This window comes from Tarenaya hassleriana, unplaced genomic scaffold (genome assembly GCF_000463585.1).
Source record: "Tarenaya hassleriana unplaced genomic scaffold, ASM46358v1 Cleome25, whole genome shotgun sequence".
Lineage (NCBI taxonomy): Eukaryota > Viridiplantae > Streptophyta > Magnoliopsida > Brassicales > Cleomaceae > Tarenaya > Tarenaya hassleriana.
The window spans coordinates 1,261,315-1,274,931 of record NW_010965775.1 but is presented as its reverse complement, the minus strand read 5'-3'; the positions used below and the strand labels follow the sequence as shown (position 1 = coordinate 1,274,931).

General features: G+C 38.5%; 3 protein-coding genes across 4 annotated transcripts; all 3 read left to right on the top strand.

Annotated features, from left to right (window-relative positions):
* Positions 1-70: 70 nt before the first annotated feature.
* LOC104816404 (kinesin-like protein KIN-7O) lies at positions 71-10,348 on the top strand. 2 transcript variants are annotated; one of them, XM_010545210.1, is made up of 32 exons: positions 71-235; positions 340-429; positions 838-956; positions 1,106-1,219; positions 1,322-1,403; positions 1,716-1,783; positions 1,864-1,938; positions 2,031-2,176; positions 2,279-2,381; positions 2,809-2,889; positions 3,037-3,105; positions 3,200-3,259; positions 3,334-3,498; positions 3,936-3,992; positions 4,090-4,341; positions 4,506-4,571; positions 4,645-4,830; positions 4,957-5,052; positions 5,500-5,586; positions 5,705-5,839; positions 6,005-6,118; positions 6,201-6,287; positions 6,382-6,585; positions 6,679-6,825; positions 7,160-7,366; positions 7,463-7,552; positions 7,640-7,780; positions 8,184-8,281; positions 8,660-8,738; positions 8,967-9,119; positions 9,359-9,430; positions 9,748-10,348. In XM_010545210.1, exons 1-32 carry the CDS (start codon positions 109-111, stop codon positions 9,976-9,978), a joined length of 3,801 nt encoding a protein of 1,266 aa, XP_010543512.1. In that variant the 5' UTR covers positions 71-108; the 3' UTR covers positions 9,979-10,348. The 2 variants fall into 2 exon arrangements, with proteins under 2 accessions (XP_010543512.1, XP_010543511.1); XM_010545209.1 differs by having other exon boundaries at positions 5,702-5,839.
* A 265-nt stretch (positions 10,349-10,613) lies between these two features.
* LOC104816403 (probable F-box protein At5g04010) lies at positions 10,614-11,753 on the top strand. The gene has a single exon (XM_010545208.2). It carries the CDS (start codon positions 10,714-10,716, stop codon positions 11,593-11,595), a length of 882 nt encoding a protein of 293 aa, XP_010543510.1. The 5' UTR covers positions 10,614-10,713; the 3' UTR covers positions 11,596-11,753.
* A 240-nt stretch (positions 11,754-11,993) lies between these two features.
* On the top strand, positions 11,994-13,553 carry LOC104816402. Its single transcript, XM_010545207.1, has 3 exons — positions 11,994-12,053; positions 12,559-12,678; positions 12,916-13,553. The coding sequence occupies exons 2-3, from the start codon at positions 12,648-12,650 to the stop codon at positions 13,275-13,277; spliced, it is 393 nt and encodes a 130-aa protein (XP_010543509.1). The 5' UTR covers positions 11,994-12,053; positions 12,559-12,647; the 3' UTR covers positions 13,278-13,553.
* The last annotated feature ends 64 nt before the right edge of the window (positions 13,554-13,617 follow it).

Genomic DNA, 13,617 nt, shown 5'->3' with positions numbered 1-13,617 from the left:
CGGTGGCCAAAACCGACCGTGATTTAAAAAAGAAAAATTTGAGGGAGGGAGGGAGGGAAAATCCCAAAAACTTCGGGGCTTAGGTCTTCGCCGGAGAGGATAATCGGAATGGAGAGAATCCACGTCTCAGTGAGGGCTCGACCGTTATCTCCGGAGGACGCGAAGACGAGTCCATGGAAGATCTCCGACAACTCCATTTTCACTCCCTCTAATCCTTCTTCTTCGTTTGAATTTGGTAAGACTGAGTTTGCTCCATTCTGTTTCTCTCCTTTTCTTTCTTCGGTCTCTGAGTCACTCTCTTCTATTTCTTGTTTATGGGTTTCCTTTCGGGGTGTTTAGATCGAATTTTCGGAGAAGATAGCAAAACTGTAGAGGTTTATGAGGGGCGCACGAAGGAGCTTGTTGCTGCTGCTGTTCGTGGATTCAACGGTAATATCAAATTTTCGTGAGAATTTGAGTTAGTGATCATTTCGTTTTCGTTTTTTCGCGACGGGCTTTGCCAATTTGCCTAGTTGAAGGTAAATGCGAGTGAATAGGTAAAAGCTGAGAGAAAACAGTGGGAATAGTGCCTCTCTGTTGAGTTGTGGGCTTTTGGAAACAATTTTAGCTAAGTCTCGATTCTTAAACAAGTTATCAACCCCAAGACTGGGAATGCTTTACATTTCATTTCATCTGCTGGATTGGAAATTCTTCATTTTCTTCTATTTCATTTGATGTTGAAGAGGTTCGAGAGACTAGTTTGCAAGTGTTTTGAGCTTATTTTATCTCCTTGGTTTGTTGTACTTTTCTTCAACTTATCTCCTTTGTCTCCTCATCGCGTATATGTTTCCTTTGCAGGCACTGTGTTTGCTTATGGGCAAACTAGCAGTGGCAAGACGCATACGATGCGAGGCTCACCTAATGAACCCGGCGTCATCCCTCTCGCTGTACATGATCTATTTGACATCATACTTCAGGTGCATTTTGGTCCTATTTCTTATCATATCCACCCATCTTATGCATTGGATATTTTAACTACGTTTCACCAACAGTTTTCTCTAGATCTTTTGTCATATTTCTGTTGAGTTATTGGGTAAAAAGGCTATCTGTTTTTTCCGGATTTAAGGATGTGGACAGAGAGTTTCTATTGAGGATGTCTTACTTGGAGATCTATAATGAAGATATCAATGACTTGTTGGCTCCTGAACACCGAAAACTGCAGATTCATGAAAATTTAGAGGTACGAATACATATTTCCATTGCATAATCTAAGATTTTCATTCTCTTTACAGGTTGAGGGTCATTTTTTTCTTTTTATTTCCATTTTTTAATTTTTATTTAGAGAGGAATATATGTAGCCGGGTTACGAGAAGAAATTGTGGCTTCTCCTGATCAAGTCCTCGAACTTATGGAATTTGGAGAAGGTATTTTCTGCTTTTTCTTCTGAAATTTGGTTTACACATTAACACACGATGCTCTCTTATGCGAGAAGAAAAACTATTTACAACCTTGAGACATGTTAAAAATTTAACTTTCAATTCTCTGTTATAGTTATTTTTTTCCTACTTTCTCTGTTATATTTCTTAAGCACATCTTTGAGTGCTATAACATGTACGCATGCAATTGTATGTGGTTTGTAATTTTAAATCTTCAATTAGTTTAGTGATATGATCTTCTATTTATATCTAGATGTTGTTCATTTACTCTTCTCATCTGTTTCTGCTTTTAAATTTCAGCTCATAGGCATATTGGTCAGACAAATATGAATCTGTACAGTAGCAGGTCGCACACTATTTTCCGCATGGTAAAAACCTATACCTTCTTATTTTACTGCTAAGATTTATGTGGATTTTTTCCTAATTGGCAATTTCTTTTATCAAACAGATTATAGAGAGTCGAGAGAAAACACAAGGTGTGGACACTGGAAATGCTTGTGATGCAGTCCGTGTTTCTGTCTTGGTATCGTCTGAACTAGTACTTATTCCCTCTGTACATACTTGTTCGATAATTAGATTTTTATGTTCTCGTTTCATCTGTGATTCTATTCATAGAATTTAGTAGATCTAGCCGGTTCAGAACGAGCCTCAAAAACTGGTGCAGAAGGTGTCAGGCTAAAGGAGGGTTCCCATATCAATAAAAGCTTAATGACATTGGGAACTGTAATTAAAAAGCTAAGCGAAGGAGTTGAAAACCAAGGGCAAGTTTTCTAGATTTTTTATTACTTAAAAACACCAATTTAGGTAATGAAAGGACACCTCTACAAATTATATTAACGTTTTTTTTTCTGTTCTGAAATCAGTGGACATGTTCCATATCGAGACAGCAAACTTACACGGATTTTACAGCCTGCTTTGGGTGGCAATGCAAACACAGCTATCATATGCAATATCACACTTGCACAGGTGTGGATTAATTAACCATTTATGAATCTGTTATTGTACTGAGTTTTATAGTGTATTAACTGCTTGTCGAATTTGGATAATGTAGTCTTTGACCTCTTGTAATAAACATGTGAATAGACGGAAATGCATCAACGTCGATTGGTTGTCAAACTTGTTGATTACCGGCTCACTGATGTTAAGTCTGTCATGTTGGAACAAACTAACGGCTTGGGTCTTTATTAGAATTAGAAATAGCTTTGCACGTTTTATTATCCTGTCTGAAGTTTTAATTAGGTATATGCTCTCTCGTTTTAGCGTAGGATCGATTGCTTGTCATTATTTGTTGCTCTTTTATTTTATGTAGAGGTTGACTCGGTATCCTCTTGTTTCTTTTGATGTTGCTTTAGTAATTATTTGTTACTATTTACCATTGCATGTTTGATTCTAGATTCATGCTGATGAAACTAAGAGCAGTCTTCAGTTTGCAAGTCGAGCATTACGTGTCACCAATTGTGCCAGGGTCAATGAGGTGGTGCCCAAACTATTTTGCATCCTCTCTCTCCTTTTGTGTTAACATATATCTTACGTTAGTTTCTCCTATAAGATGTGTCTTAATGTTTGTTGAACTAGGAATCTATTACCCAAGAGTTTATTTATGCGTTTGTTCTCTTTGCAGATATTGACAGATGCTGCTCTTCTAAAGCGACAAAAGAAGGAGATAGAGGAGCTTAGATCCAAGCTACAGGTTGTTTAATTATAATAATGTTCTCATTCAACATTGTCTTCCGTTATGTATTTCTTATGGGTTATATATCAACTTTGTGATTGTATCATTGTAGGCTTCTCAGTGCGAGCATTTGGAAGAAGAGATTCTGAATTTACGTAACACCTTGTTGAAGGCATGATATTTCGTTATTGAATCTTTATTTGTTTAGCCTTCAGTATATTCATGAGGCTAGTATGTTCATGATAGACTGAATTAGAGAGGGAGCGAATCGCACTCGAGCTGGAAGAAGAGAAGAAGGCACAAGTGCAGAGGGAAAAAGTTTTGAAGGAGCAAGCAAAGAAGATTGAGAATTTGAGTTCTATGGTTCTTCTTTCGAATAGAGATGAGAAGCGTGAGCGTGATCACTTCAAGGTGTGTTTTGTTTTATTACTTTCAACCAGTGATTGTTAATTGTTATTTCGTAGTATCCCATTTGATGTTGTGTGTTTCTTACTGTAAAATCAACCTCCGTATCTCTTTCAAGAGGTTAAGACTTAAAATTATAAGTAAAAAAGATATATTACATGTCTACGTGATTTGTAGTATACTTCTTAAAGCATTTCTTCCAAGAACTAAACAGCAAAGAGCTTCACTAGTAAGTTTGAACTCTATCCTAATAAATTCTTGTTGGAGGTTGTTGTTGTTCTGTCATGCTCATGATTGTATCAAATGATATTTGGCTATCCTTGTTAAAAAGGTTCCTTTGGTAGGCTTTTTTCTCTAAGCATTTGTACACTATCACCCGTTTTGGCCCTTTTGGGATTTGATTAAGTTGCTGGTTTTTTTTTTTTTTTTTTTTTTTTTTGCAGGGGAAGAGAAGGGACACATGGTGTCTGGGGAAACTGCCACGGGACTCCCCAACCAAGGTAGTTTCTTATACAAATGCCTAACAAATTTGAGCGACTATTAGCTTTGCAGCCATAGAATATTCACGTGATTAAGATGCATTTGATTGCCCTTCAGGTGGACCCTAATATTCTGCCCAGAGGTTCCTCTCTTAAATCAGAGAGACCTGAGCGTGGTACATGCACACTTCTTCCTTTTGATGAGTTAGTAAATGAAAATGAACCTGAAGATAAACCTGGCAACCAAGATGAGGGGAGTGTTGGCAAAGTTTCTGAAGATTGTGCACTTCCAGATCCATGCAATTTAGTACATGTGACAAGCAGAAAAAAACTTTCGGTCAAGCATAAAAGCCCTACAATCACTAGTGTGGTTGGTGCTCCTCTTTTATCTGTATTTTGTGCTGAGATTTTCCAACACTAACATTTTGTTGATGCTTTAAAAAGGACAACCCAGTTCGTATCTCCATCTAGTGGGGTGCTGGGGAAGGGAATATACTAGGCCACCTTACCCCTACATTTATTGATGCTTTATAGGATCAAATTGAGCTAGACAAAATTCAAAAGGAGTATGAAGACCTCCTAATGAAATATGAAACAGAGGTAATTATTTCATCTTTCTCAATTTCACCTGTTAACAATCTTAAGGTCTTATTTTCTTTCATCCTATATGCAGAGAACCATCAACGAAGTACAAATTGAATGCCTCAAGAGGAAATTGGATGAAGCTTGTTTATCTCATGAAACGAAATGCAGTGTCCAATCAGAATGTCAGGTCAACGGGCTTATGCTTCCAGGTGAAAATATTGTGAGCTTAAGGGATTCAGAGGCTATTCTTATTATCAAGCAACTCCAAGAGAAGGTACATTTCTTCTTCTTTAACCCACAGCTACAGTTTTCGTCCTTTTCCCATCTAATTATCGTTTCCTTCCCATCTTTTTTGGAATTTTGTTTATTCTTGATATGTACGATTTTATGGATCATGAAGTTGGAAATGGAAAAGGCTTCGAGCCAGCAAAACCTTGACGATCTAGTCAGGATTGCTACTGAACAGAATATATGTGCCAAAGAGAAGCTTATTGAGGTATTTGGGATTCTTTAGTTGTTTCTAACTTTGATGTTTCTTTTCGAGTCACCTCATATGCCATTGTGGTTAGTGTAGTATATCAACTGATGTGATTAAGAAATTCTGTTGGAAAACGTTCAGATTGTGCTGTGAGAATTGTCAGATCATTTTAGTTGTTGATTTCACATGCTTAAATATGTGGTTACACAAGGCAATAATTGGGATTCACAGATATTCTTGACGAAGGGCCTAAATCAAAATTTGTTGAATGCAAATATGATGAACTAGATCTTAAATTGTAATGGACATTTTTCTCTTCTTTGTGTGATCCCTTGAGCTTGTATGCCTTTGCTCAACAAATTAAACAAATCGGTTTTCCACTCAATTTTCTGGACTAGTTATTAGGAACTTTTCTGGAATTGTATCATTGTTTCTGAATTTGCTTCTGTTGTATGAAATTCATAGCTTCAAGAAGAGATTCTTGTTGCTAAAGAGGAGGCACGGGTCGCTCGTGAGCAACTTATGTCCAAGGAGTCTGAAGTTGCAATTGATGTGTGTAATGTTAATTTCATTTTAATAATTTCGATTACTTTCTAAATCTTACATCAAATTATTATAACTGTCACAGGTATCAGATATAGCCTTATGACTTTTGCTTTTTATGAAGGAGAATTTTAACTTTGTGATCAAGCTTTCCACTGAAGTTGAAGCACTAATGTCTGAATTTCAAACATCTCGAGCATCAGTGGAGAACATATCATCAGTTGTTGACGAAGTTCTTCAAGATTTTGCCACTTTCTCTCATGTTGGTATTCTGAGTTGATTGTTTTTCTCCCACACAGTCACACTCACACCGATCACATCTTGATTTTAAGTCTTATAATCTGCATTTGTTCATTAATTTTCAATTTGGGTCAATGGTTGAATATGCTTATGATTGTGTTCTTATAAGTTCAGAATGGTAATGCAGGAGTTCACATCTTTGATGCACCAGAGGTCCGTGCAAAAAGCTTCAGTTGTCAGCAGCTGTGAAAATATACAATCTTCTCTAAAGCATAAAATTTCTGAGCTTGAAGAAGAGAAGGTTTGGTTCTTTTCTTTTTGTCTTCGTTTAAATAGTCTTATTCATGAACATTGTTAACTAAAACCGTAGTCATTGTATTCAGCTTCATCTTCAAAATCAGTGTGCTGGTCTGCAGAACCAGATAGAAAAATTAAGTCAGGATTCTCAAAACCATGAAGCGTCCTTAATGGTATCTTGGTTTCCAAACTACATATCAGAGTTTCACTTTACTTACAATCTCTGAGCGTAGAGTAATTTTCGAGGCTGTTTAACTCTTTTGATAGATACTCTCAGAACAGCATGAGTCAGAGAGATCAGATTTCCTTTCTCATATTGAGTCTCTTGAGAAGGAAATGGCAAGTCTGTCATCCTCTTCTTTGGCTAAAGAAAAGGAGAATTTGAGAAAAGAGTTTGAGAAGACGAAAACCAAGCTGAAAGACACTGAATCCAAGCTTAGGAATGCCATGCAGGATAAAACTAAACTAGAGGTGTGCGGCAGGACCCAATAACTTACTTTGTAAGTTATAAGTTATAACACTATCTATAATCTGATAATTATCTCCTTACACTTGAACCTGAAGGGTGAGAAAGCTTCGGTTGAGAGAGAATTAAAGCGATTGCATAGCCAGAAGGCCCTCCTTGAGAGAGATATCAATAAGCAGGAGTCCCTTGCTGGTAAAAGACGTGATTCATTGGTTGTTGAGAGAAGTTCAAAGCAGCTATTGCAGGTATTATCAAAAGATTTCTGCGCAGCATTATTTTCTTTTAACCCAGTAATATTCATGGGCTTGTCCAAAAATTGCATGCAATAGTCCACTGCTAAATTGAAGGCTGATCAATTTGTAGGTGTTATGAAACTATTTGGTGATTGGGCTTTTCATTATCGTCCAGTGTTGTGTGAGCATGTTTGGATAAAGCTACGTAAATTTTGCTTTTTCTTAGTTGGTGGCCTACGCTATTTTGCATCTTGTTTATCAATGTAGAATCTCCACCAGTCTCTTGGCAGATATACTGTATCCTAAGCAAATTGCTCCATAAATTTTCTACTTTTGATGCCATCAGGAAGACTACAGAAAGCTTGAGGTTCTTGCTTTTGAAATGGAAACAACAATTGCTTCACTGGAAGAGGAACTGTCTGTTGCTCGTAGCGAAAAAGAGGAGGCACTTTGTAGGAATGAGGGTTTGACTTCAGAAATTGCGGCTTTGACAAAGGAATTGGAACACTCAAACTCCCAATTGGAAATTGTGCAGAAAGAGGTCTCAGAGCTTGTAAGTCTTTCTAATGTTATTGATCAATAATTCTTGATGCTGAAAGTGATTGGTCGATTTCCAGACACATGCCTTAAGCATCTAATCTCTTTTCAGAAAATCAAGCTTGAAGAGTCTTCTTCTGACAAGCAAAAATTGGAAGCCAAAGTTAAACTCTTGCTTGAAGAAAAGGAGGAGCTAGCAATGGTACGATCATTTAGATATCCTTATAGATACTGTTATATAAACCTATTTCTTCTTGTAAAGCTAGTATTTTTTTTCCTGTTTCTCTAGCGACTGGCTCACTCACTTTTGGAGATGGAAGAAGAGAAAGCTATATGGACTTCTAAAGAAAAAGCTTCAATAGAGACCATGGAGGAGAAGATCAGGTTATATAATGCAGAAATCTTGTCACTATCTGAAGAAATGTCAGAGGTAAGCTTTGAGTGTGGAATCTCTCAAAATGGCATTCTAAATCAAACTTTACTTGCATTTTAAATGAAAGCGTAATGCATGGCCTTGAGTTTTCTCAAACCACTTTGGACGTGAGCCTCTCAGAATTCTCATATTATTTAATTTTTATGCATAACCTCTCTTATGTGTTTGGTGTTAGAGGTCATGCTCTATAACAGAACTGATGATAATTGGGATTATGATGAAATCTGTCACATAACTATCAGTAGCATAAACTGCATATTAGAACTACCGTAAAAAATTTTGTAGTTGCTTATGGTGTTTCCGTACCTTTTTTATGCTTTCTATGAATTCTGTGAAGCAAAGTCTTCTTTTCTCAACTTTTGTTATGTATTTCTAAGTTTTCAATCCCTTTAACTTTTAGGCAAAGAAGGAGCTGGAATCTTGTAGAGGCGAATGTACTATCCTTGCAGATAGACTTAGGTGTTTCGAGGAGAATGCTAAGAAGGAAAAAGACCACAGGTTTGAACTCTTGGCTTTTCTTTTTTTAGCATCTTAAAGTTCGGCTTTGTTTTCCTCTGGAACCAGAGACAAGACCTAAACTCCGAAAATCCGAGATAGAAACATTAGCTCTGTTGAAAGCCTGTTATCATCCAGTGTATGACTGGTAAATAATAAAAATAACTCCAATGTAAGACGATTCCTTGGACTATGTCTTGCTGATCTTTTATATGATTTTTTTTTTCTTTTCTGGCCTTACAGATGGTCGTTGTTATGAACTCTTTAATCAGTGAAGCATTACAAGTATTTATATTAAGAATATTATGGAATTTGTCACTAAACACATCTTTCTAGTTATGCTACCTGACTTCTGTTTCCAATGATGTTTTTATCCTGTAGCATGGAGAAGTCCGTGGAGATTGATAGACTGAAGCATGAACTTCAATCAGCTAATGCTGAAAGTAAGCAATCTCAGGAGGTAATTCCCATTTCCTGTGTTCTGATTTAGAAGTTGCAATCACTTCTCTAAATGAGGAAAAAACTAAATTTATAATGATGGTGGTGACAGAATACATTCCTTTCCATGAAAGCAATAGAAAATTCTTGGTTTCGTATTTGCAAGTTACAGACTAAGAAAGATCCATAGTTTACAAGAATGTTATATGACAAGAAAACCATCACATATAATTGTTCTGTGCACCTTCAGGTTCTTAAGGCAGACCTTGATACACTAAATTTGGAACTTCAACGCACTCGCAAGAGGCTGAATATGCTTCAGAAAGAGCTGGACTGTGTCACGAGTAAACGAGATTCTCTGTTGGCTCGCATTGTGGAACTGAGCAGGCCAAATCAATTGCAGGTTTGATTCCTAGAATAAGTCATGATTCAAGTATGGAAAGTAATAACAATTACTTGTTATTTAGTATTCACCTTGAGGAAAACAAATATAAACTGTTTTTCAAGTGAAAGTTTCTTTTCTGTATAGCCTTGAGGGATTCCTCTAGTTATGGGTTGATAAGATCATCTATTTTATCATCTTCTCTTGCCATTGGCTCTATTTTAAAAATGAGATTTACTCAGTAATATGAATATTTACAGACTGTAGAAGCAAAAGATTCATCAGAGGATCTGGCTCAGAGACTCTCAAACCTAGAAGCCAAAATGTACAAGGTAAGTGTTCCTCGGCACATGCTCGCATGTCAGACGCAAAGGGTTAATGTTGGTCCAACGAGTTCAGTTTAAACATGCTTTCCCTTACCTTTAGGATAAAGTTCTCTAGTGCTATCACAGTGATTGAATTCGGCTTCTCGAAATCACTGTCACTAAGCCAACAAGTAAAATTTGTTTCGAAGAAGCAAATAAGAAATTTCTCCAACTTGATTAGCTTAAATCAGCATTTGCAGAACAAGGCCTGTTATTTTTGTGTTTCTTTTACCAGTTCACAACAATCTCGTTGGCTGATATGCATCATATGGTTATGGTAACAGGAAGAAGCCGGCAATAACATAATGAAGGCAAAGCTAAAAATGAGGCTAAGGGGGACACAAGCACGGCTAGAAGCGATCAATCTTAGATATAAGCAGTCAGTGGCAGATTCAGAACTTATGAACAGTAAGTTTCATGAAGCATCCGCAATCCTGAAAGAGAAATTAGCATCAAAGGCACTTGAAGTCATTGACCTCAAGAAGCAACTTGCTTCTTCTTCAAGAAATCATTAGTAAGTTTATCTGTAAACTCGTCCAACTTGATAGCTCAATTGGTGAAATGGAGACGCAAAGTGTTTGTTCTATCCCGAGTTCGAGCCTCAAATTGGGGAGAGGACCGTAATTTCAATCAGTTGGTTTGCTTATGACTACGTCTCGGTCCAAAACAACCGGTTATCCAAAAGAAAAGTTTCAGTCAACTCTCTTGATTGGAGCACTCTGTTTAGGGCTAGTGATGATAGTATATTAGTGAGTAGGTCAAGGATACCCCGGGGAATCAGGGGCATTTTGGTCCACTGAGCTTGGTCTCACCATTGTTGTATGTAGGCTTGTAACAACAATTTCCTTTTTCCTTTTAATTATACGTGTACGTGTATTTGTTCAAGCCCAAAAATCAGAACTTAAGACCCATCATTAAAGATTAACAGGCCTATTAGGCCCATCAAAATTTAGAAGAATACTGCTTCACTTATATGGGCCTTTATTGGGCCTATGGTGGGTTTGGGTTTTTAGAAATCATATGATTTATTATATTTATCACATATTAATTTATTTTTCCTTATGGTTTTTTTTTTAATCTTTTCCTTTTCCTTCTTTGTTTAGGAACTCATTAGCCTATATAAGGACCATTAATCATCCCACAAACTCAATTAATCACAAGCTCGTTCAGTTAATCACATTCCAAAGCTGACGTGTCAATCCTCCTCCACGCTCCGACACGCGCCACCACAAGCCGGTCGCACACCCGCCATGGACGTGACAGGTGTCCTCTCGACACCGCCCCAAAAACACAGCCCATGCTCTCAGGACAGTAGCAGCAACCAAAACCACGAAGCCTCTTCAATGTCGGATAACGTCCAAGATTCCGGAGACTATCCGGCGTGGGAAGTGCTCAGCCTCGCCGCCGATCATATGGACGGCGAAACCCTAGCCATGGCTTCCTGCGTCTCCAAGACATGGCGACTCTGTTTCTCCTCCGAGAATCTATGGCGGTCTCTGTTCGTGACCCATCACCCTTCTCTCTACTCCGCCATGACCAAGATGACGACTTCTTCTTCTTCTTCTTCGCCGGAGATTTCTTACCGGCGTCTCTGCTACGCCGCCGAGTCCGCTGCCAAACGCCGCCGCTCCGTCAGACAACCGGCGAAGCCCAAGATCACCCTGTCGGATCTGACGTTCATCGTACACGTGCGGAATAGTGATATGAATCTGACAATGGAAAAGCATGGCAAAGACATTGCCGTTCCATCAGACGGTTTATTCCGGTTCAACATCGACGTTACCAATCTCCATGGCTCGAACCTGTTCGCCGGCGACATGAAGGAGGCGAGGGTGACGTGGCACGTGGTTTACAGGGAATGGGAATCGGTTTTCACGATGACCGATGGCATCAGATCGCTGGAGAAGGAAAAGTGGTTTACCGATGAGCTTCCGCCGCCTGAATTCAGCATTTTCAGCCGTGGGAGCGGTTTAGCGGCCGACGTCGCTTTGGAGATAACCGGAGGAAACCAGTCGGTTAAGGTGGAGAAGATGGTTTTAGGGATTATGAACACCGTCGACTTGAGGTATCTGAACCTCGACGACGGTCTTAGATATCTTGAGCGGTTCCTTCTCGAACAAGGCAGAGAATGAACAGTTGCTTGTTGCTCAAGTAATCGTGTAATTTTTTTTTTTTTCCGATGGTGTTTTGCTTTCATCGCTGTCCGCTTACATTATCAAACCATATGTACCGTTTTCTTTTCACATCTATTTCTTCCGTTATAAATTTAGGATTTTGCAACAGAACCCAATTCGAAAGTTCCCTCCTTTTTGGAAACAGATTCTCAAAGGAGTGAAGATTTACCAAATTGAAAAAAAAAACTTATCATTTTAACGCCAAGAAAAAAACCCATGTTCCAGTTTCTTCTCAAAGTCAAGTCATCAGGACCGCAAGACTCGTACTTCTGACACGTGTTAGTTTCAGATTCTGACACCTCATCCTCGAAAATTTAGCTCTTTAACTCTTCTATCCATAACGCATTAAAAAAAAAAAAGGGGCGACAAAGGAGAAGCAAGGTCTGCAAAAAAGGAACGCGAACAATTGAGCTTTGGTACCTGCTTCTCTTTCTAGCTTCTGGTGATGATTCTCCGCTTGTTCTTTCTAATATTTGATCTGTGTTTTATTTTCGTGTTGAATTCTTTATTGAGTCGGGATTTATCAGTAGGTTTCGATGTCAATATGCTCTGCGATTTAGCCGAGTTGAACCCTAGTTCCGGGTTGTCTGTGCTCGATGAACACCAAGATTGTTGTTTCGTTTTCCAGAATCTCATTAGGGTTTAGAGATTTTCGATTTCGAACATCAGTGTGTGTCCACGATGAATGAAACCCACATCACAAAATTGAGGAATTTCTCTTGGGCTTAGCTTGATTATCGGATGATCATCTGTTCTTGATGTCGTACATACATATATATATGTATGTGTGTGTGTACTTGGAAAACTCTTTGTATCATTCGATTTTTGGTACTGAGTTCGTAATCCAATCCCCCAATACCGATAGATTCTTTAATGTTTCTTAATACACCTTTTTGGGTATTTCCTTTTTTCTTTGAGCAGTTGCAAGATTCTTGGAGAAACAGGAATCGCTTGACTGGAGAAAAGCCCTTTTTCACCAGGAGGGTCATTGTTCACACTCTCCGACTTCCATGGAGCATTCAGTTTCAGATATCTCAAATGGTACTGCCTCCAATGCCTCTAACCACTTCCATCTTTGATCTTGAATTTCGATTTCTCATCTTCCCGGGTTTCCTTCATAATTCTTCGTATGATCTGAATTGTTATACAACATGATGGAATCCTATTTCATGTTCCATGATTTGGTCTACATTTTCATACCCTTCTTCCTTGCAGATCGATGTTCTTCCTCTTTGGCCTATCTATGTTCATAACTTGTCGATGTTTCTTTTACTACAGAGGACAAAACAACAGAATCCAGTCTTCCCAAGACCATTGCAGAGCCACGGGTAATCTCTCCAGGGTCCAATGCCGGTGCAGGAGCCAAGAGAGAAATTTGGCAAAGCCATGGATTTCTCTTTAACGAAAAGAACCGTGATGACAGAGACCGACAACTTTCAGTGGAATTAAACATGGAAGCTTCCATTTTAGCAGAAGACGTAATACGGGCAGGTGGGTTCGGGGCTAAGGATGACATAAGCAGCTTTCTTCCAGTTGCAAGTGACTCAACCGACTTTGAGGAATCGATCCGTGTTGCTCGAGACTACGAGGAGGCACAAGGGGAGGTTCATAGGCCTGGTCTGGGTTGGCCTAAAGAGTAACAATATGGCTACAATTACAGACAACGTCCTGGACTTGAAAAACTGAGATAGGTGTTTTTAGTGTCTCTGAGCTGTGTAGTTCTGTTCTGTCTGATTTGAGAGAAAGATGTTTCTGACATGGAAAGTTCCATAAATGTTTTTCTGTCTCTCTCTGAAAAAAAAGAGTCTTCCGAAATGGGCTTTGCCCCCCTTTTCATCTCCTTCATAGATATCTGACAAAAAGCAAGAACAACACATTAATGTTATTGTTCATGAACAAGGTGATATATTCGTTTATCCTTTCGGTGTCACTCTTTGCAAGAACCAAAACTGACTCTTGCTAAGGTTAATGAGATCTGTG